Source organism: Petromyzon marinus, chromosome 55 (genome assembly GCF_048934315.1).
Source record: "Petromyzon marinus isolate PM22_M1 ecotype Great Lakes invasive population chromosome 55, UKy_Petmar_22M1.pri1.0, whole genome shotgun sequence".
Classification (NCBI taxonomy): Eukaryota; Metazoa; Chordata; class Hyperoartia; order Petromyzontiformes; family Petromyzontidae; genus Petromyzon; species Petromyzon marinus.
In genome coordinates this window covers 12837062-12860424 of record NC_133721.1, presented here as the reverse complement: position 1 = coordinate 12860424, position 23363 = coordinate 12837062, and the positions used below count along the sequence as shown (strand labels likewise).

At 44.8% G+C, this 23363-nt stretch overlaps 1 protein-coding gene across 5 annotated transcripts; it reads right to left on the bottom strand.

The window, feature by feature from the left end:
• Positions 1 to 772: 772 nt before the first annotated feature.
• ZBBX (zinc finger B-box domain containing) lies at positions 773 to 22836 on the bottom strand. Of its 5 annotated transcripts, none has more exons than XM_032975194.2 (18): positions 22547 to 22836; positions 21062 to 21162; positions 20271 to 20387; positions 17706 to 17790; positions 16732 to 16780; positions 15746 to 15849; positions 15072 to 15167; positions 14260 to 14379; positions 12363 to 12807; positions 11844 to 11961; positions 11249 to 11337; positions 10602 to 10714; positions 8848 to 8921; positions 7134 to 7299; positions 6709 to 6943; positions 6343 to 6522; positions 5243 to 5449; positions 773 to 1508 (listed from the first exon to the last, which is right to left on the bottom strand). In XM_032975194.2, the coding sequence occupies exons 2-18, from the start codon at positions 21127 to 21129 to the stop codon at positions 1462 to 1464; spliced, it is 2313 nt and encodes a 770-aa protein (XP_032831085.1). In that variant the 5' UTR covers positions 21130 to 21162; positions 22547 to 22836; the 3' UTR covers positions 773 to 1461. The 5 variants fall into 5 exon arrangements, with proteins under 5 accessions (XP_032831085.1, XP_032831086.1, XP_032831082.1 ...); XM_032975195.2 differs by having other exon boundaries at positions 14260 to 14382; positions 20271 to 20384; positions 22547 to 22835; XM_032975191.2 differs by having other exon boundaries at positions 14260 to 14382; positions 22540 to 22834.
• Positions 22837 to 23363: the final 527 nt, after the last annotated feature.

The window sequence follows — 23363 nt, the reverse complement described above, 5'->3', positions numbered from 1 at the left end:
TTGGCGATGGGCATTGTAGGCCGCACGACAAAATCAGTATCCCGTGAACGCGCCCAAGCTCGTCAGATCTCCGACACGAAAGCAGGATTGAGCTTGGATAGTGCTTGGATGGGTGACCGCCATAAAAAAACAGGCGTTATAGGCTGCAAGATCCATTGGTGTAATGTAATGTAATCCCATTGGTGTACCGTATGTCTTTGCTCCTTCGATTCAGCTACCTGTGCCTTCACCAACCCGCACTAATCGGTGTGAAGGACGGTCATAATAACCCCCATGACCCTTACGGTGTGGGGAGGCCTACATCCAGCAGGGGCTGTACGTGTCCATCGGAGTGCTATGCAGTTCAGTGCAACAGTCCACTCACGATGGTTTTGCTTGCTGCTGTAACTTTCTGACCCGCCCATACTGGAAATCACATTCCTACTGCAGTCTAAATAAATATTCTGATTCTGATAGTATCCCCCCATCCCCCATTTATGAGTTGCTCGTATGCCATTCATTGCTGCTCGAAAGATAGTCATCCTTAGAAAGTAGTACATTCACTTTATTTGCTTCGTATAAGATTCCAATGAAACAAGCCTCGTTTGCCATATCATGCCGCAGCCTACAAAAAAACCTGCTGTGCATGCGTAGTGGTTGCCCATCCAAACATAATCCAGGCTCAAATCTGCTTAGCTACCGAGATCTGACAAGACTGCATTCCCGGTGACTTCGTCGTAAGCGTCTGTCCTGTGAATGGAGGAAATAAAAAAAATCGACACGCAAACACTGCTGCCACTTCAACGGATGTATTTCTCCAAGAGTCACTACAAAGCAAGGCACGTAATGTTCAACCCCACAATTAATGATATATATCCACGGCCGAAAGCCTCACTCTTCGGCATGCAGGTATCACGGCAAACCACATCCCAGAAGAGCTCTCTGATGATGTGTGTGTGTGTGGACTGTACCATGTAGTGTTGGGCACAACGTATCGCACCAGGTGCTGGCAGCTGCTTAAAATTCTTCTTAAGCACCTTCAAAAACTGAAGAAGCTCCGAGCACGTGAAGCGAAACGTCAAACATCGTCTCGAACAACACGCGGTACGATCCGAAAACACGTCAGAGAGCTGCTGCACAGCACAAACGCGGAAACTTACGCAGTCGTCTTACACATCCGATCAGGCCTTCCGGAATTTAAATATTTTTGTACAAAAAATCATTGTGTTTAAAACAAGCAAACTGGTCTTTGTTAATACATACCTGGCAGTTCACCCGGCATTAGTTTAATGAATGTCGAAAACCCAGTGCAGAGTACAGCGTATTAAACCAATGACATTGAAAACATTGAGGTCCCAGCTGGCCGGACGTGTACCGAATACCATCCCAACCCCCCCATACTTTGACCACGCTGCCACCGTGCTGCTGCTGCTGCACGGCCTGACACTGCGCGCTTGTCGCCACCTGCGGGTGTTTGTGGATTCAGCCGGACTCGCCAGGGCTGCCCTGTTGGAGATTCTGAACAGCTGCTGGGCGTGGAGGGGGGATGAGACAAAGACGATAACCAAAGTTCGCAAACCGTTGCACCGGGGGAAGCCTCACGTGAAAAAAAAAATCGGTAAACAGGTTTAAGACAATTTAAAGCTTTCGTGACTGCAATGATTCATCTTCTTTGGTTCTTTCGGTAAAGTCACGTAGAATGAGAATAAAATAATAAATTAATAAAATAACACAATAATATTCTCACGACGTTTCGGCCACAACACAAGCGGCCTTCATCAGGTGAAGGGAGCGAGACTGTCTGGTAGGACAGCGCTGGAGTGAGAGAGCCACGTTCAGATCACGGCTTTTAAGCTGTGTGAGAGGAACAAAGAGCCTTGACGAAGGAATTAGCATAAAATTTAGCATTGAAATGGCTGAATGATTAGCTTGTGACTGGTCACAGAAATAGCTATGTTAAAAGTTAAAGCATACACATCCGCAGAGGCACCCATTGTTAAAAGGATTTAGCATAGAATTTAGCATTGAAATAGCTAAATTAAGGCATACACATCCGCAGAGGCACCCCTTGATAATGGGATTAGCAAAGAATTTAGCATTGAAATGGCTGAGTGATTCGCTTGTAACTGCTACAGAAATAGTTACGTTGAAGTCAGAGCATACACATTCACCGAGGCACTTAGTACAAATCAAACAGGAGAATTTAGCATTGAAATAACTAGGCGAATTTAGCATTGAAATAACTGGGTGATTTGCTAGTGACTGGTCACAGAAATGACTACACATCTGAGCTATTCACAGTACTATATAGTGAACCAATAAAAACTAAAATATAAATTACCTTCATGTTATCAATAAACTCTATATTCTCCAATCAGCTAAGCTACCAACCATAAGTCGTTATATATCACAATGCTATATGGCGAAAAAATGGGTGGATTCTTACCCTCAAATTTCCGTACCACTATATAGTACTGTGAATAGCTCAGATGTGTAGTCATTTCTGTGACCAGTCACTAGCAAATCACCCAGTTATTTCAATGCTAAATTCGCCTAGTTATTTCAATGCTAAATTCTCCTGTTTGATTTGTACTAAGTGCCTCGGTGAATGTGTATGCTCTGACTTCAACGTAACTATTTCTGTAGCAGTTACAAGCGAATCACTCAGCCATTTCAATGCTAAATTCTATGCTAATCCCATTATCAAGGGGTGCCTCTGCGGATGTGTATGCCTTAATTTAGCTATTTCAATGCTAAATTCTATGCTAATTCCTTTTAACAATGGGTGCCTCTGCGGATGTGTATGCTTTAACTTTTAACATAGCTATGTCTGTGACCAGTCACAAGCTAATCATTCAGCCATTTCAATGCTAAATTTTATGCTAATTCCTTCGTCTAAGCTCTTTGTTCCTCTCACACAGCTTAAAAGCCGTGATCTGAACGTGGCTCTCTCACTCCAGCGCTGTCCTACCAGACAGTCTCGCTCCCTTCACCTGATGAAGGCCGCTTGTGTTGTGGCCGAAACGTCGTGAGAATATTATTGTGTTATTTTATTTTATCAATTTATTATTTTATTCTCATTCTACGTGACTTTACTGAAAGAACCAAAGAAGAGGTTTAAGACACTTTTTGAAGATCCAATCCAAGAACGGATCTGGCGTTGCTTATTATCTTGAAGACTGGTCCTCCGTTGAACTGCGAGAACTACACGTGAGAGGTATGAACACCACCTCCATACGTGGGGTCTTCAGGAGTGCTCAGCCTGGTTGTGACTGCGGCAGAGTGCAATCTCAGTCTGAAATCACATTGTGCTGCATAGCTTGGATCTCTATGCAAGCCTTTGGATGCCTCTGCGAGTGTATGCGTCTCTGTGCAAGTCTATGCGAGTTTAATTGAAACTGCGGTGAAGTGAAATCCATCACACCACCCTGATCATTGCCCCACACGCGCTTTTGCAGGGGGTACGACTGGAATCCACATGGAGACCCCAGACAACTCAACAGAGCTATAAACTCAGCTTATTGCATTTAAAATGCCACAAAACAGAAGAATAAACTAATAGAACTCCAGTCATAAATGATGCAATAGGAGTTAAAAAAAGGTGACGAAGCCAACAGTTTTATTCTGCAGATAACAGGAAAGTGTGCTGAAGCTTCATGACGGTGTAGGACATTACCGAGCCTGCGCCCGACATCAGATCTCGGAAGCTCATCAGGTTTGAACCGGGACAGCACTTGGATGGGTGACCACAATGTATAACAGGTTGTTATTGGCTGTTGTGGAACTACATGGTCGGCAGCATATGGCACTGCTCCCCCCGCCTTCACCAACCCGCAATGACCAACGCGGTGAAGTATGGTCAAATAACCCAAATGACCGGCATGGCATCGAGAACCCCTCGCCCGGCTGTGCACTCACAGGCCATGAATCAACAGCATCGTTATAAATGACAGCAAGAGCCCAAACACACAAGTGTGATTGTGCCAAACACTAAACTCACTGAGGCAGGGATTCGTTCTTAAAGAGCTCGGGGATCAGCTACAATTTCACCGTCACAATGAACGCTGCAGGAACAGAGATCTATTCACGGAAATTCTTGTGCAAGGAGTTGCGTAACCACAGCTGACGGTAAATTAATCTGGCCACATGGCCTCTCGTCGCTGCCTCCCTCTGCACTCTATTATCTTACCCCTCGCATAGAAATTCTGGTTTTGTCCGCTGTTTGGGCAGAGCTCAAATTGTGGATTCACTTTGCAGTGCACGAACAAAATACTACATCAGATTAATATTGCAACTGCGGTCTGCAAGCAGGCCGATCTATTCCAGGTTTTCACAACTGCTCCACTGGCGCGTACGAAGTGCAAGTTACTAAAACTGGCGTAAAACTAAAAGTGACTGCTTTTCATGAACATCTGAGCTGGGTTCGTGCATGAGGGATTTAGTGTTGAGATCACGCAATTGTCTCATGTTTGGTATATGTGGCGTTCCCCTTGCTAACATATAGATGTACAGCCCTTTGTCTATCCACCGCTAGGTTAGGGCATCCCCACAGCGTGTGGGTCAGGGGTATATTTGACTACACTTTACCACTGCTGGTTCGTGTGATTTCATGAAGGTGGAAAGCACAGAAGCAGAGTACAACAACGGCTTTTGCCGCACTTTCTTGTACTACTTACAACATATCTCTATGGATTGTGGTCACCCATCCAAGCACTATCCAGGCTCAAATTTGCTTATCTTCTGAGACCTGATGATAATTAAATGGCATTATTAGCATTACAACTAATTTCCTAGCTCGATCACAAACCTCTCACCCTCAGCATACACACCATCCTGGTGTCCAACTCTATCTGTGTTTAAGAATAAGAGGTTTTTTTGGGTTAGATAGTGTAAATATAAATGTGTCGTTAACCCCGCCACCACCCGACACAGCCAATTAGTAAGTTTTGTCACGTAAACAAAACATGGCAATTCATTACTAGTACAGCACACCGGTGCATTGGAGAGTAAACTCACAACATTTACAATTCGTGTACGTTTCGCCAGCATCATCAGACGGTAGACAGATTAGTGGAGAAATCCTCCTCCTCTTTCATTCTTAAATAGAGGGATAAATGTGATGTCGTCACTTGTGAGCCAATTAGGTGCGAAGGCGGGGGGGGGGGGGTTAATGTATGCATATAAATGAATTTAATGTGTGCATATAAATTAATTTAATGTATGCATATAAATTAATGTTTGGTGGCGGTGAGATGCTGTGTACCCAGGGCCAGCTCTCTCTCCAGGCTGCCCACGATGCGCTCCTCGTCCTCATCCGAGTCCCGGTTCGACTCCACGTCCAAGGCGCCGCTCATCCGCACTCCTCTGCCCGGACCTCCTGACCTCGTCGGCCGAAGGGACAGCGGCGTGAGCGGAGAGGACGTGGACCGTGACGACGAGGGGGATGATGACGGGCGGGCGGTGGCAGAGGCTGGAGAAAAGATGAAGTGGGACATCAATAGAGATAAAGTTTACGAGCAATTGACATATGTTCTCCGTAACTCAAGATTCATAATTTACCAAACATAATTTCTATAATATAACTCGTAAATGGCTATAATCAAAACATAAGAATAGGTTTTACCCTTTCTGGAAATAAAACAGGAGGTGTTGAGATGTTAAAACACCAAACAGAAACCTCTTACAAGGAATCGTGTCTGCATTAGACCAGAGGACGCCTTTTGGCCTTTTGGCATCCTCTGGTCTAACACTGTTTGAGACGAGGCTCTAAAGAAAGCTGTCTCTGGTGTGGACCAATCAGTTTCAAAGACAATGAATGATATAATACCAGAGCGTGTTTTGTTTGTTTGCATGTTCACCACAGGTATATGCCATTAATGCATACACGATTCCTTGCAAAAGATTTATGTTTGGTGTTTTAACATCTTAACACCTGTTTTATTACCAGAAAGGGGTAAAACCTTTTCTTTTGATAGTGGCAATAATCAAGTTACCCCGAATGCGACCGCTCCCATGAGACTCCAAAAAAACAAAGTTAAAGCCTGAATAGTGCTTGGATGGGCAACTGCTGTGCACAACAGGACGTACAAGAGAAGCCTTCATCCACTCGTGGTTCGACAAAAGGGCTGTGCACTTACATGTAATGTATGCACGCGATCTTTACATGTGTTGCCTTTAACTCAATATTCGTAATTTCCAGAAAACATTGACAAAATGCTGCATAAAACTAAAATAAAAACATTTTGGGCTGTGGCGAGTGTTGATAACGTGTTTCTCATTGCAAAATCACCCACTAAAAACAATACCGCCCTTGTCCACCACCGACCCCTATCCAACGCCTGTGACCCCTGTGCGAACCCTGACCGGCAGATCGCGCCGCGTCTCTGTGTGCAGCGAGCCGAGTGGCCGGCGAGCGTGGCCTGTACGCGCTGCCGCCCATCTGCCTGTGCGATCTGCTCTCCTCCAGCACGGCCTTCGTTAGCTCGGCGTCGGCACAGAGGCCCAGGCTGTTGTCCGCGCGCCATCGCGAGTCTCCGTGCCGGCCTGCAGGCAGCACAGTACGCCAGCGTCAGACGCGACCCGCTTCCGGCCACATTGCGTGTGTAGGTTATTTTGTTTGTCACGTGATAGCGCTAAAGAAATATTTCACAGCTTACACTTTCTAGATTATAAATATTAGCGGAGTTAATGCTCTTCACTATGCAACCCTCCACCGCTGAGAGCCGGTACCTGACAGCAGACTTAACGCCGCTCCACTGGCACTCGCCGTTCGGGCGGCGTCTGCATTCGTACGCGCCGAGATGGTACCACAGGTCGGACGGCTGCCGTTAAGATCTGTCCCGTTCTGTCCATGCCTTGAGCCACTGTGCTCTCCACCGGCGCTGAGACCGATGGAGAAAAACCCCTGCAGGCCCTGATAGTCTGGCAGCTCCAATTTGATGCGGCTCCCAACATTCTTCAAATCCTGCAAACAAATATATGCCATTACATTTCTCAGCGGTGCCGGTTCAGCATTCTGACCTCTGCGCCACCCAGCCACCTCTAAATTTTGATTGTGTGAAGTTAATTTTCTGTATTTGATCAGCGATAAAGGTAGTTACAACATCAGGTATTATGTGCGAGTCTTTTCATTAACCAAATCATTACCAACTTGCCTCTGATGGCTCAGTGGTGAGGCCCCTCTCTGATGTATCGAGGTCACCACGCGGAGATGGTGTTACTGGTTTTGGTGCCTGTTGCCGAGGAGTTCTTGCAGATACCTCGCGGCCACCATCCAGCAGCGGAGAGTGCTGGGCAAGATATCTGGGTTCTACTTCATCGCTGTAAGGGAACCAACCCAAGGCTCATGGTCATAGTTTGCACGATTGAGAGTCAGCTCAAATCGTGTCTCTTTAACTACCATTACAAGAAGTGGTTGTCATAACATTGGCTGTAATTATTTTACTGAATGTGTTATTGGAATTACATTGAGAAACGGCAAAAGCAACAAACAGATTGGAGAAAATAACGCAGGTTAAAGACGTAAAATTTAACTGTTAAGAAACATTTGACTTTTGATTTAAAACTTTCGTGACTGCAGTAATTCATATTCTTAGCTCTTTCGGTAAAGTCACGTTGAAGGGAAACAATAAAATAATAAAATATATAAAACAATACAAATTCTCACGACGTTTCGACCATAACACAAACGGTCGTCATCAGGTGTGAAAAAAACAACGGCAAGAAACATTTGAAAGAAGTGTTGGTCCGCATTAATTAATTATTATTTTCGGTGTGCTTATTTATTTATAAAACCATCACTTTACCCTACATTGCGGGGATCACAAAAAAGATCTCCAAAATCTTGAATAAACACAAGATCCAGGTCCGTTTCAACACATTACATAAAATCCGTGATCGGGTTCCGTCTGTAAAAGATGTGATTCCGGACATACAGTACCCTGGTGTCTACAAACTAAGTTGCCTCTGTGGTAGTAGTTACATTGGAGAAACCAAACGCCATGTCTCGGACCGCATTCGTGAACACAAAGCAGACCTTAAACACGGTAGGACCAACACCTCGGCCGTGGCAGATCACTGTTATAATTCAGTAGGCTCACACGACATTGACTTTTCCAAGACAGAGGTTCTTTGTAAGCCATCTGGCTACCATGAGAGATTCGTTCATGAGGCTATCCACATATACAAGCACAGAGACAATTTCAACCGAGAAGATGGATTCTGGCTTAGCAATCATTGGAAGGATTTGATAAACCATTTCAGGTCTTAATTGATTGTTCACGCTTACGGTAGCTTTCAGACAGCATACATTAATTTTTCGTCTCCCCCCTCCTCTTTTCAGAACATAGATGGACTAGTCCTTCTAAATAAACTGCCAAATCGCTGCGCGTGGCGCTGACATTTTTTATAAATAAATAAACCGTTTTAAATTAAATAAATTAATGCAAACCAACACACCTGATGACGACCGTTTGTGTTATGGTCGAAACGTCGTGAGAATTTTTATTGTTTTATATATTTTTTTTATTATTTTATTGTTTCCCTTCAATGTAAATTTACCGAAAGAGCTAAGAATATAAACATTTGACTGTTAAGATAAGCGGTCTGGAGCAGGCCGCTTTACTCGAAGAGATGATGGTTGGTGGTCCAGACTAACAATGATATGGCAGCTAAAGGGAACACGCCCAAGAGGATGTCCACCCCAGGGATCGATCAATGAAATTAACTCATGTGCAGGCGCTAGGTGGATTGTAGCATCGCAAGGCTGAGGGGGACGGTGTTGGCTTGGGACGGCTTTTGTCCAAACAGCGTATAGTTTGTGGTTGCAAGTACAGGTTAACATGAACGCGCACTGCAGGCCAATCTCACCTGTAGCTGATGTTCACGGGTGAGCCATCCTCCTCAAGAACAAACCCCTCTGTCTCCTCCAGAAAGTTCTCTCCCTGCAGTGAGTGCAAGACGTAGCAAAGCCGAAAACGTTGCCGAACCCAACGTTGCATTCTGACCATTTTCACCTCAACCTCATTGTTTACGGGCCGTTGGATTTGAAGCCTTTCTGAGACCAGGTTCGCCCCAGTCAAACCAGGACATATGATATTTTAAACGTAAAGCATACATGGCCCAGCGGTAGCGTGTGCGCTGCTTGTGCAGCAGTCCGCGCCTTATTGCCGGGGCACTAACCGTAAAATAAGTGCCGTCTGCTTCACGGCGGACGTGAAAAGATCCCGCGACGTTTTGCGCCCTCTGCACGGTCCAACTTTGCCCAATTTAAAATGATAATAATCCTGAAAATGACTCAAACTTTGGATTTCACACGACGGCAACATCGCCCCGACTGTGACGCTTCCCCAGACGGTGACTGCGAAACATCATGTCCCCGTGATGGCCCTGTGCTTTAAGAATGGGTCAAATGCCAAATTATGATTGCACAGTACAGCAAAACCCCTGTTAACGACGGTAATTGGGCCCAAGAAAACGGTCGTTAAGTGATTTGGTCGTCGAGCAAGTATAGGAAATACACGTTAAAGGCTTAATTTGTTGTGATAGCATCGTATGTTAACTTTTTTCACCCAAAAAACGTACTTTATCATCTTTAAACAATGGATATTAATACATAAAGATACTAACAATATTATAAACACATAATATTAAAATAAACACGGTTAATCAATGCATTAATTAATATTTACTGTACCTACAACAGCCCGTCGTTAACAAGGGAATGGTCGGTAAGCAAACACATTGGGCTCTACGTAGGCCCCGTCATTAAGTGATTAGTTGTTAACAGGGGTGGTCGTTAATAGGGGTTCTACTATACACTACTATACACTACACTACTATAAACTTTAATACACTACATTATACACTACACAATACACTACTATACACTACACTATGATACACTACACTATATACTATACACTACACTACTATAAACTTTAATACATTACACTACTATACACTTTAATACACTACACTACTATACATTACACTACTACACTACTATACACTACACAATACACTACTATACACTACACTACTATAAACTTTAATATACTACACTATTATACACTTTAACACACTACACTACTATAAATTACACTACTACACTACTATACACTACACAATACACTACTATACACTACATTACTATACACTACACTATGATACACTACACTATATACTATACACTACACTACTATAAACTTTAATACACTACTATACACTTTAATACACTATACTACTATACATTACACTACTACACTACTATACACTACACAATACACTACAATACACTACACTACTATACACTACACAATACACTACTATACATTACACTACTATACACTACACTATGATACACTACACTATATACTATACACTACACTACTATAAACTTTAATACACTACACTACTATACACTTTAATACACTATACTACTATACACTACACTACTACACTACTATACACTACACAATACACTACTATACATTACACTACTATACACTACACTGCTATACACTTCACATTGGGCCCTATGGAGGCCCTGTCGTTAACAGGGGTGGTCGTCAAGAGGGGTTCTACAGTACAGGCGTGACCCGAACGTACGATCTCGCCTTTACCTCTGCCATCTCTACAATGGTGAGAGATGACTCGGGCCTGGGTTCCCGAATGGAGGCCTGCGGCGCGGCAAAAATCTCCACGTAATATTTGCGTTCTTCAAGATTTCCTGACGCTGCGTAAAAAGACGGGGAAGTTAAATACAATCGCAGAATCGTTTATCATTCATCAATTTGAATAATTCTGTCTCTTATTTTTTACCTGCGGACTGCATGAAAAGGTTCTTGTCAGTTATTATGATAACGTCTTTGACCAAAATACCCTGAAAGCTCCCGATATAATTAGATCTCAGAAGCTAAGCAGTATTGAGCCTGGACACTGTTTTGATAGGCGACCACCGTGCGTAACAGGTGTTGTGAGGCTAAGTTGCAGCAAAATCCATTGCTGCACCATACTTACATGCTCCAGAATCTATGCTTCCCACCTTCAACCCGCACTGGCCAGCGTGAACTATGGTTAAATAACCCCTACAATCCGCACCGTGTGGAGAGGCCTTCATCCAGTAGTGAATCAACAAAAGGGCGATGCATGTACCCATGCACAGAGCTAGAAGGACGAAACCAACTTGCCATTGCTGGGCTACTGTCAATGTATGTAAGAGCCACGTGATCACATTGAAGCTGGCTCGCATAGGGCATTTCGGTTGTACCGTTTTCATCTCCGTGGTCAAACTGGACAGAGCGTCTCTCTTGCATCCTCCACTCCGCTGCTTCCCCTCCTAGTCCCTCGATCGGCGTCCTGCTTATCAATAAAATGCAAATAAACAACACAAAAATAAATGACACCAACAACAACAACAATGCGAAGTAGAGTGGTGGGTGGCCCAGTGGTTATCACGCTACACTATAACCCGAGTTTGATTCCTGACCATGGGAACATGAGTCGCAAGTGACATCTAAACCAGCTATTGCTGCCCTCTTCCCCAATCCGCACTGACCAGCGTAGTGAAGTTTGCGATTCGATCTCTGGATCTCAGCAGTGTTGACTCAGTGCTCTGACGTTTGAACCACTCGGCCACCTTTTCATGTAGAGCGTGTTGAGATGTCATAAGATTGTAAACTCAAACTGTGTTATGTATACGGCGCATGTTATTGTCATATTTACAGCGCGCGCGTGTGTGTTCTAGGTAACGTTCTGCGGATTTTCCTCTCGAGATTCCGGTTGTGTGAGTTGAACCCACTCAGTCACCTGGACGCGAGGATTAAATGCTCATGGTTCGTCCGATGAGCTCCATGGGAAATTACCGTCTGTGCTTCTTGAGGAGCAGACGGTCCATGTACGAGAGGGCAGAGTTCTCCGGGAAATTCAGGCTCAGCAGGGCCTTGCCTGGGATGGGGATTTCCTCTCGAGCCTCCACCGACACTGGGAGTGGGTATGGTGAAGCAAAGATAAAATAACCCCCACGACCCACACGGCCGTGGGGGAAGCCCTCATCCAGCAGTGAATTGACAAATCAGGGCTACGTGTTTATACTTGCAAACCCTAATGATGTAAGCGATAGGCTGCCAATACATAAACCGTTTTACCACATGACCATTTTCAAAGCAACATTTTTTTGAAATGTATTCAATAAGTTATGAAGCCCTATCATCAGCTTTGAATCTCAATATGCAGTATAAAAGTGTTGAAAAATCGTCAGCCTACCACTTGAATCGGTATGGTCAGCCAGTATGAGACGTATACGTGCAGTACGCTCTCTTGCGCTATCACTGTGAATGTGACATCGGCATTTAATGAGCGACGGATGGCGGCAGTTGCCTCACCTGACACGGAGCCTCGTGTTGTCCGCTCGGGGCCTGGCGAGCAGGGGCCTGCGGCACCACGCCACGCCGCCACGGCCTCCTGGAATGCGCGCGACGACTCCTCCTCGCTGAAGTCCCCCTCCAGAAGAGTGCCCCTGCCGCCTCCCGTCCCTCCATCTCCCCGCCGTGACGACACTTCACCTGGCCCGGAGGCGCCTCGCGTTTCTTTCCCTCCTGGCTTCCTTACTCCAGCAATTTGTCCTCCTCTTCTTCCTCCTTGTGTGGCTTCCGCTTCTATGGGGCCTATGGTTTGCCCGCTCTTGGCTCCCTCTTCTAACCCACGTTGGCCGAATCCTGGCGCTCGACCGTCTAGTTTCCTCCTTTCCGACACTTCTGTTGATGGCGGCGAGGGTGAAGTGAAGCCAACACCGGTATCTTGTGCTCTTGTGTTAGATAACGGCGGCGTCTGGATTATAAATAAAACACGTGTCATTATTGTCGCTACTAAAGTCTAAATCACAATACAATCTGTCTTAAATCAGTTAATTGGTGAGGAGATGGCATCGCTAATCACAAACCATGATTCCCCTCCCCTGTTATTCCAATTTTGCTATGGACATCATGGTCTGAAACAAAGTATGCATTCAGATCTCTCAGATAACATTAATGTAATAGCTAAAGTTACGCTACAAATTGCGTAACTATCTATTGGCAATCTTGCATTTGTTTTACTACATATTGATTGTTTTCGCAGCTGCATTCAGTTTTAAGGTGCTACAACTTCATGTATTTTGATTCTCTGTTCAGTACTATCTGAACAGCTGTTTCTTGGGAAGAAGGTGCTGCTGCTGCGGTGGCAGATTTACCTTTTCAAATAGTTTGCCCTTATCTTGTCAATGCTCTCAATGTTTCTGTATTCTCCCTATTACCTAGTTCAATGGGGGCCCTACTCCACGTGAACAAAAGTAAGTACAGTGGTACCTCGGAGATCGAACTTAATTCGTTCCAAAACCGTGTTCGAACACCAAATTGTTCGAACACCGAATCAATTTTCCCCATAAGAATGAATGGAAATAGCATTAATTGGTTCCCCACCCAAGGATTATGGGCCATTTTTACAAAAAGTTTACAATATTAAAATACAGTACAGTACATAAAAGCATACAAAAAACAAGAAACACAGTTATAATTAATAGAATAAATGAACAATGAACTTCACTTTACCTGTAGTAACGAGAGTGGATGGCTTGAGTGGAAGGTGGTGAGGAGGGGAGGAGGAGGTGTCAGTGTTGCTTGGAAGGGGAGTCCCCCTCCATAAACACGTTGGGTAACTGCCCTTCTGGGGTTCTTTCTTTTCTTTGCCTTTTTTCGAGCACTAACTGTGATTCACTTGAGGGCCTTTTAACTAAAAACTGATCAAGAGAGGATTGTTTCTGCCTCCGTTTTAAGATGTTTCTGAAATGACCCAATGCATTATCTTTATAAAAAATCGCCTGCTCTGCTGGCTACTGCCTTATCTGGATGATATTTTTCTACAAAATTGTATAACTCAACCCATTTTGCCACCTTTGAAAAAGGGCTTTCGTGTAAAGTTTTTTTAAAGTTGGAAATTACCTGTTGGTCCATGGGCTGGATGAGAGGAGTCGTATTGGGGGGCAGGAACCCTACAGTGATAAAGGACGAGAGCTACGCGTAAACTGGGTCATCCGCCTTTGTCTCGGTCGCCCTGGCTACGCGTCTCGGCCCAAACCGGTTCTTCGCAGTTGTTCGACCTCCGAATTTTTTGTTCGATGTCCGGGGCAAAAAAATGGTCGAAAATTTTGTTCCATCACCGAATTGTTCGAGTTCTGGGGCGTTCGATCTCCGAGGTACCACTGTAAATAAATACACTGACAACTCGCAGAGCAGTGCAACTCACCGTGTTGGAGAACTTGGGGAAGCCACGTTCCCTAACGTCCCGTCCATCGGCTGCCGAGCCCATGTCTCGCTTGAAGCGTTGGACAACGTCCGGCGTCAACGTAAGAGTCACCGTTTCCGACTGCTGGCATTGGAGCATCCCGTGATGAGATTGTAAATGTTAAAGACATTTTTTACAATTATTTTGCACCCGTTTTATCCCGATTGTGCCATCGGCGTCATGTCACGAGCCGAAATAACCGTTAGGATGTCTTACAGAGCAGCGTGTATCCCCCTTCACGTCTTATGGAGCTACCTCTGAGATCCCTTCATGTAACCACTGGTCCACACAATGTCAGTAATGTTCGACCACCAAGAATCATGCGAGAGTAATGTTCATAGCAGGACATGTAAGCGATTAATATTAAAACTCAAAGCCAAATTAAGTGTAGAACAAAATTGAATCTGATTTTTGCTCACCACGCTGAGAGCATCAACTGTAGCGTATTGGCCACTGGTTGCAGCGGTTCACAGTTCGAATTCGGAGGCCACCCTAGTTAAGGAATTTAACCATAAAATACACACCGCTTGCTTCACAATGGATGTTAAATATCCCGTAACGCAATTCGAAAAGAGGAGGTCATTGTGTGCCGGCGTCACGATCCAAATGAAAACAATTACCTACACATTACTCAAATGGTATTACACGTGGGAACATCGCCCCCTACTGTGAAACTACTGAAGACCAATGTCTGTGGAAACATAGCGCGCCTTCGTGATAGCCTTGTTCTGTTAGAACGGCGCGATCACCTCCCAATAATGATTTTATCTTACCTGGATGGGATGCGATCGGTGTGACCGCAGCGCACCCTTGTGGTGCATCCTGCTGAAGCAGGGCACGCAGAAATCCTCGCCGCACTCCACACACACCTGGCTCGCGCGCACGCACACACACAATGTACAGCCCTTTTTTTATCTACTGCTGAACGAAGGCCTCCTCAACCAAGCTGTGGAGGTCATGGAGGTTGTTTGGCTATACTTCACCGCGCCAGTTGGTGCGGGTATGTGAAGGAGTCAAGCCCAGGTCTGGTATCAGATGTCACTCGCCACCGCCGTTTAGCCGTGACCGGGACTCTAACTCAGGTCATAGCGCCGTGCGCTAACCAGGACAGAGTCATTCGGACTTACCACCTGACAAAGTTAAGCTGAAAGGGCATGAAAGGGATGTGCTGAAGAAAGCATGTATTTATATTTTAAGAAACCCCATGATAGATTCATTGGAACATTATCAATCTACCGTTAAGAGTTTTTATTATATCTCCCAAAGCCAATTCTAGTTTGGTAAACAAGAGACAGTCAGTCGTATCTAAACATTGCAGGAAGAGTGCACTGTCCAGACACTCTTTATTACAATTCCAGTTTGGTAAACGGACACGTTTTTATCACTTTGATCCACTCTGCAGTTCAACACTCACTTTGATGCGCTTACTGAAATTTGAACCTCTTACCAGCAGGGCGGGTTTGTTTTCACACTGGCCACATTTCTTTGCTCTTTTCGCTTCTGTCACCCACTTGGTTTGAGGGGAAGACACTGGGATGGCCTTCTTGACTTCTGCAAATAAAAAGGCATCAAGTACAAGATAAAGCACGTACCCTTTAAACATGATCACACACACACACGTACTGATGAGAAGCTGCTATGATAAACTACCTTTGTTATGATACGCTTTGCTTTACAAATAATGTTTATGGGCAGCCTATTTACAGGTTTAATAAAAATGGTGAATCTTCACAGGAATAAATACCGCACCAAGATGACAATAATCCTGGCGCAGCATGCAAATCAGTGTGTGATTATAATCATAATTATGATTCACATCTAAGGGTGTAACGATACATCGATTCTTACCTTCAAAACACATGCACAGAATCGTACATGCACAGAATCGTACATGTAAGAATCAATTATTTTCGACTCATACTGGAAGTAATAAAAAATGACGGCCCCTTGTCAATCCACTGCTCGATGAAGGCCACCCATGCCTTTTGGTTATGGGGGTTGTTTGACCGTACTTCACGCGCTGATCAGAGCGGGTGAGTTAAATGGGTGTCCAGCACTGATTTAAGTATCACTCGTGACTAGTGTCTGCCATGGCCAGACATTGAACTCAGGGTCTCAGTTCATAACGCAATGTATGTATGTATTTGTGTTGAACTGCGCCGTACATAGCCAACCGTGCTAATCGGAGGTGCAATGTGCTAACCATAGCACCACCCCTCCACCCAGCAGTCACTATCGGCACTCCATTGCGCCACGAGGCAAAATAAAACATCGATTCTTAAATCGAATCGCTACTTGAACTCATGACAATCGTGAATCACAAGGGGCGGGCAGGCAAATTGTTGCAGGCCTATTCATTCTAAACACATTAAACTGCGAGAGCGCAAATAGAGCAGATGATGCTATGGGTTACGAGGGGCGAATCAAACTTGCCTTCGACTTGCTCCTTCAGAACCCTGATTCTCACTTTGCCAGAGCCCACCTGAAACCACAGCGACAAGCACAGCACACCTTAAGACAAACAAAAGTAATCAAACCGCAACGTGAAACGGAGTCCACACTGCACTGTACACAATAGTGACATTTTTAAAAGTGTATGCAGCTGAGTAGCGTGAGTAGTGTACACAAAGTTATGCTTCCCACCCTCTCTCCCTGGTCAGACTCAGTTGAGGAATTTGACACCTGTCCCCGAGTTTGCTTTACTGCTCAGAATCAATTTATTTACACTCCAGCCACCCACCGCTACAATGGATGCAGGCTTTGCTGGCACAAAAAAAATGTTTTTCTCTCTCGGTTCAAACCTATAGGTGAGATTTGCTGATTAAAAGAGACAAACGCTGACTGCATGCCCATGCACACCATGACGAAGGCCTCGTCAAGCCGTTGCCATCTCACACCACGGAATGCAACATCCATCCAACTCCTACACACAAGCTGATGTTATCACTCAATCTCCACGGAAGAGGTCCTCTCAAGTGTAATTCTTCTTGATTTGAAGCTTTCGTGACTGCAAGGATTCATACTCTTTGTTTTTTTCGGTAAAGTCACGTAGGTTAAAAAAAAACATGAAAAAAAATCTTTTTCATTTATTTTCATTGTATTTTTTACCTACGTGACTTTACCGAAAAAAACAAAGAGTATGTAATCCTTTTGTACGCTACTGCATCGGCCATAATCCTTTCAATCAACGCTCACTGCCTAAGCCCACTCACATTTCTTAGCAGTTAATATGACGTCTCTAACTTGTGTATTTTATCACGTCCATGTGTTCCTCAATCTGTCTTTCATTGAAATTCCAAGCACGCATCTCTCCGTGCTTCCAAGCTCACTTTGTGAAACGTATATGAAGCGACCGAATATTTCTTGCACAGGACTGCGTTGGCTCGCACAAATACACACAAGCTCACCTTGCTGCCCTGCCTTGGCACGGCATTGGAAGGCAGAGTCAGGGCTCCTGTTTTCCCAGTCTTCCAGTGAAACCCTCCCGCCTGCCTGCGAGACCAAACATATACAGTGAGGGAAAAAAGTATTTGATCCCCTGCTGATTTTGTACGTTTGCCCACTGACAAAGAAATGATCAGTCTATAAATATAATGGTAGGTTTATTTGAACAGTGACAGAAAGAATAACAACAACAAAATCCAGAGAAACGCATGTCAAAAATGTTCTAAATTGATTTGCATTTCAATGAGGGAAGTAAGTATTTGATCCCTCTGTAAAACATGACTTAGTACTTGGTGGCAAAACCCTTGTTGGCAATCACAGAGGTCAGACGTTTCTTGTAGTTGGCCACCAGGTTTGCACACATCTCAGGAGGGATTTTGTCCCACTCCTCTTTGCAGATCTTCTCCAAGTCATTAAGGTTTCGAGGCTGACGTTTGGTAACTTGAACCTTCAGCTCCCTCCACAGATTTTCTATGGGATTAAGGTCTGGAGACTGGCTAGGCCACTCCAGGACCTTAATGTGCTTCTTCTTGAGCCACTCCTTTGTTGCCTGGGCCGTGTGTTTTTGGTCATTGTCATGCTGGAATACCCATCCACGACCCATTTTCAATGCCCTGGCTGAGGGAAGGAGGTTCTCATCCAATATTTGACGGTACATGGCCCCGTCCATCGTCCCTTTGATGCGGTGAAGTTGTCCTGTCCCCTTAGCAGAAAAACACCCACAAAGCATAATGTTTCCACCTCCATGTTTGATGGTGGGGATGGTGTTCTTGGGGTCATAGGCAGCATTCCTCCTCCAAACACGGCGAGTTGAGTTGATGCCAAAGAGCTCCATTTTGGTCTCATCTGACCACAACACTTTCACCCAGTTGTCCTCTGAATCATTCAGATGTTCATTGGCAAACTTCAGACGGCCATGTATATGTGCTTTCTTGAGCAGGGGGACCTTGCGGGCGCTGCAGAATTTCAGTCCTTCACGGCGTAGTGTGTTACCAATTGTTTTCTTGGTGACTATAGTCCCAGCTGCCTTGAGATCATTGACAAGATCCTCCCGTGTAGTTCTGGGCTGATTCATCACCGTTCTCATGATCATTGAAATTCCACGAGGTGAGATCTTGCATAGAGCCCCAGGCCGAGGGAGATTGACAGTTCTTTTGTGTTTCTACCATTTGCGAATAATCGCACCAACTGTTGTCACCTTCTCACCAAGCTGCTTGGCAATGGTCTTGTAGCCCATTCCAGCCTTGTGTAGGTCTACAATCTTGTCCCTGACATCCTTGGAGAGCTCTTTGGTCTTGGCCATGGTGGAGAGTTTGGAATCTGATTGATTGATTGCTTCTGTGGACAGGTGTCTTTTATACAGGTAACAAGCTGAGATTAGGAGCACTCCCTTTAAGAATGTGCTCCTAATCTCAGCTAGTTACCTGTATAAAAGACAACCTGGGAGCCAGAAATCTTTCTGATTGAGAGGGGGTCAAATACTTATTTCCCTCATTAAAATGCAAATCAATTTATAATATTTTTGACATGCGTTTTTCTGGATTTTGTTGTTATTCTGTCTCTCACTGTTCAAATAAACCTACCATTAAAATTATAGACTGATCATTCTTTGTCAGTGGGCAAACGTACAACATCAGCAGGGGATCAAACACTTTTTTCCCTCACTGTACAAGTATGTGAGAAAGGCAATGCACGGAACAAGCTTATCTTATCTTAACATGATTCATATAGTGCCTTAAGCAAGGCGTTTTACAAAGAATTAGGAATGGTACATATGAATGTAATGGTGGAAACGAGGTGAGTGAAATAGATGAGAGGAAGCAATGGGAAAATCTGTGATGCGTGAATTCGGTGAAACCGACACTGTTGACAGTAAATGATGATGAACGTATTGAATGAACGGGGAATGAGTGATAGCCATATAATCTCAATCTAGTGGGGTTTTTTTTGTCACAGTCCTTTGTCAATCCGGTGCTGGATGAAGGCCTCATCCACACCGTGTTGATGGTCGTGGGGGTTCAATTGACCATAGTGCGTATAGGAACGGAGAGGTCCAAGACTAGTTCATAGATTACTCACCAATAATGTTAACTGTGGCTGGGAATTGGTGCCAGAACAACGCTCTGTATGTATGTTGAACTTCTTTTGCACCATACGTAGCCAACCATGTGAACCGGAGGTGCTCTGAACTCTGAGCCACCCAGCCACCACACATCTCCCACATAATCAAAATAAATAGATAACAGGTATTAGACAAATCATAATAGACTTGTTTGGGGAATAGCAGTGAAACAGTGGATGTCTCTCTTTGGTGGTTTTATTTATTTCGCCTTGCAAGATGTAAATGGGATACATTCTAAATTTTAATCATGGGGTTTTGTTCGGAAACCTGATATATACCGGGACAAGCCACCCCTGAAATAGGGCAACATTTCAATGAAACACCGAGTCTAGTTGCTAATGGCCATGGTAATGAGGCATTGGTTGGGTTTCCACACACAGAGCCCTGCCCGAGACGCAGCACCGACCGCTTCTCTTCCCGCAGCCGCTGCCCCTCGCGCCGCAGTTTCTCCAGCTGCTCCTCCAGCTCGGTGTTGTCCACGGCGAGCCGCAGGGTCTCTCCGCGCAGAGCCTGCGCGCTGCTGCTGCTCCACACAGCAGACGCGCGAACGTACGCACGGGAAAAAAAACATACATTCCTACACGTGTACCGATAAAGATTTGCATTAATCATATCTCATCTCAATCATTCTCACCACAGCTGCTGTGTGTTTTAGCCTCGAGTACCCCATGATGACATCTGCCCCTGTGCACAACAAGGTTAATTAACACGGGTTATGGACAAGCCCCAAAACTCACATAGCATGGGGAGACCTTCATTCAGGAGTGGATAGACAGAGTTCGGTCAATTATTATTCATAATCCATTGTACTAATGGGTTCATAAGATTACCTGCAACCACTGATGGTCATTGCATTCACCACAGCCAATTCTTAAATTGAAATGTGTCCCCGAGTCACGAACGTTCATTAAAATCCCCAGTCACGGTGTGGAATCTAATCACCCCTACTTGTACAACTTGCTTAACAAGCCAATACTGTAAACATTAAATACCCACGTCTGTGTACTTGTCGGTGTATTTACTCTTTTCATCAATGTATTACTTGCACAACAGTTCAATATTAATGCTTCTCAAGATTAGCATAGTTTTCTTATTTGAGACTACAAACTGTATTATTTGTACAGCGATTGATTGATATTCACACATCTAACCACGGCTCTCTGGCTGAGCTTTAGTCTCACCGAGCTTTAGTCTCACCGAGCTTTGAGTTTCGCTGAAACGGGTTCCTTATTTCCGGGCAGCACCACAAACCCTTGTCTCTCCATCCCTCGTATGGCCCTCGTATGGCTCTCTCGCCTCTATCACACACATAGGAAACAGCGAATACATGGCATTGATTTGGTGCGGCCCAGGCAAACTGAATATAATTAAATAACACACAAGGGTTTTAAAGAAATTCTGCGTAACAACACCACACGTTTTGTCAGCACAACTTTAATAAACATACGTAGTCGAGTACCTAGCAGAGTTAAACACCTTATGTTCTTATTTCAAACCGTACATTGGGTTATATTGTTTATTATTGTACTTTATAACGTGGTTATTTTTCGTGCTGTTTTTTTGGCCCGATTTATGTGGTTCATTGTTATATTTACTTTTTTGGATTACTGAGGTCACACTTACAAATGAGACGAGCCTGGTCTCCCTCTCGAGTTCTCACTTGGCTACTCAAATTAACTTGAACTTGTTCAGACACGCCTTTGTTAGCAATGGCAATGGTTACAATAATGTTGTGGTACTATAGGATTACTTTAGCATATTATTTGTCCTTAAATCTAGCAATATTTTTGTTCCACATATCAGCAAAACATTGTGTGGTCGATAAGAGCCCAGTATAAGCCTGTATGTATGGACGAGTTAGATGCTGAATGCTTCATCCGCATGTCCATGTGGATTCACAATATTGTCCCTATCAGCAGAGTGCCAGACATGCGTACACCAAGTACAAACCAGGAGACAACAGGTGAGACAGACAATACCAACTTGTTTGTCTTTGCTTATTTAAGACTTTATATACTACCCAGCAAAGCCTCAGTTGGTCTCAAGACTATTTTGATGATCCTGCTAAAAGCCTTTTGGTCAGTCCACTGCTGGATGAGGGCCTCTCACCCCGTGCACGTTGTGGGGGCTACTTGACCATACTTCACCGCGCTGGTCAGTGCGGGTTTGTGAAGACGGAGAGCAGAATAGACGTCGGAGAATATAACTACAATAGAATTACAATGGGTTTTGCTCAGCTGACCAACCACGCATAATTTCGCAGCAGCCAACAACACCTGTTATGCATGACGGTCGCCCATACAAACACGACCCACGCTTATAATATAGGTGGTTTTGGGCTAGATTGCCTAAATATAAAGGCGTCGTTAAACCCGCCACCACCCGACACAGCCAATCAGTAAGGTTTGTCACGTAAACAGAACGTGACAATTCGTTACTAGTACATCACAACCGGTGTGTTGGAAGGAAAATCCACAACATTTACACTCTACCCACACTCAACACGGCTCAGCTTCCCTGGATCTGACGAGCCTCGTAGCTTCCCAGTGGTGTTCGGTCACAGCCCCGGGGCAGTACGAACAACTTTATTAATCGACGATTGCATAGAGACGTTGTGGGTTAGATCGTTTCAAACCCAAATCGTCCATCACCCCCCCCCCCCCTCACACCACCACCTCGTACCTCCGCCTGCACCGCGCGTCAACGCCGCCGGCCCGCTCTTTTCGTTGCCCCCAACTTCTCTCAGGCGATCACAGGACGCTGCAAGAGCAACAACAACAACAGCAGCAGCAGCGTTCTTGACGACGACGACTACGAGTTTTGAGCGCTCCTCAGATCGAGGCCTAAGTGAGCGCCCCAAGCCTCCGGCTTGCCCCGGTTGCCAGGCAACTCGGGCGTTCCTCGTTGCCTCGGCGACGGTCCAGGAACGCGCGCTCTGATTGGGCGGTCACACCGGGCGCGTGGTAGTAAGGCGTGCTCCCATTGGGCCCATCGCCTCCCCTTACTCCGACTGTGCAGTGTGTGACTTTAACGCGTTAGCTGTCGCCACTCGTAACGCCCCTCGGGTAATAAAGTCCTTCATGAAGTGTGAACGTCGACAAAGCTGTGCTTCCGCGATGTCAACGATTAATAACATGAAGGAAAAGTTTCGCGCTCGTTCGATGTTGCCCCCTCCCCCCCAGTACGGAGTTAGACTGATGGCCTTAATCTAAGTTGTCTTGTGGTTGTTGTGGTTGTTGTTATTTTGACTTGCATCCCACTGGGATTTTTGCACAGAGCATTGGTGTACGGTGCTATTTCAGGAATACTTTTATGTTTTTTTCCTGTATTTTCTGTTTGCACAGTCATACATAGTCACTTTAAGATGTTTTCTTGTTCATGTTTTTGTTTGTTGCGGTTGCACCCGATTCAAGAGCCGAATGGCTCACAGGGTTATAGCAAAATAAATAAACTGTGAACTAAGTTCATCTTCTTCTGTGAACTAAGTTCTCCTGCTGCA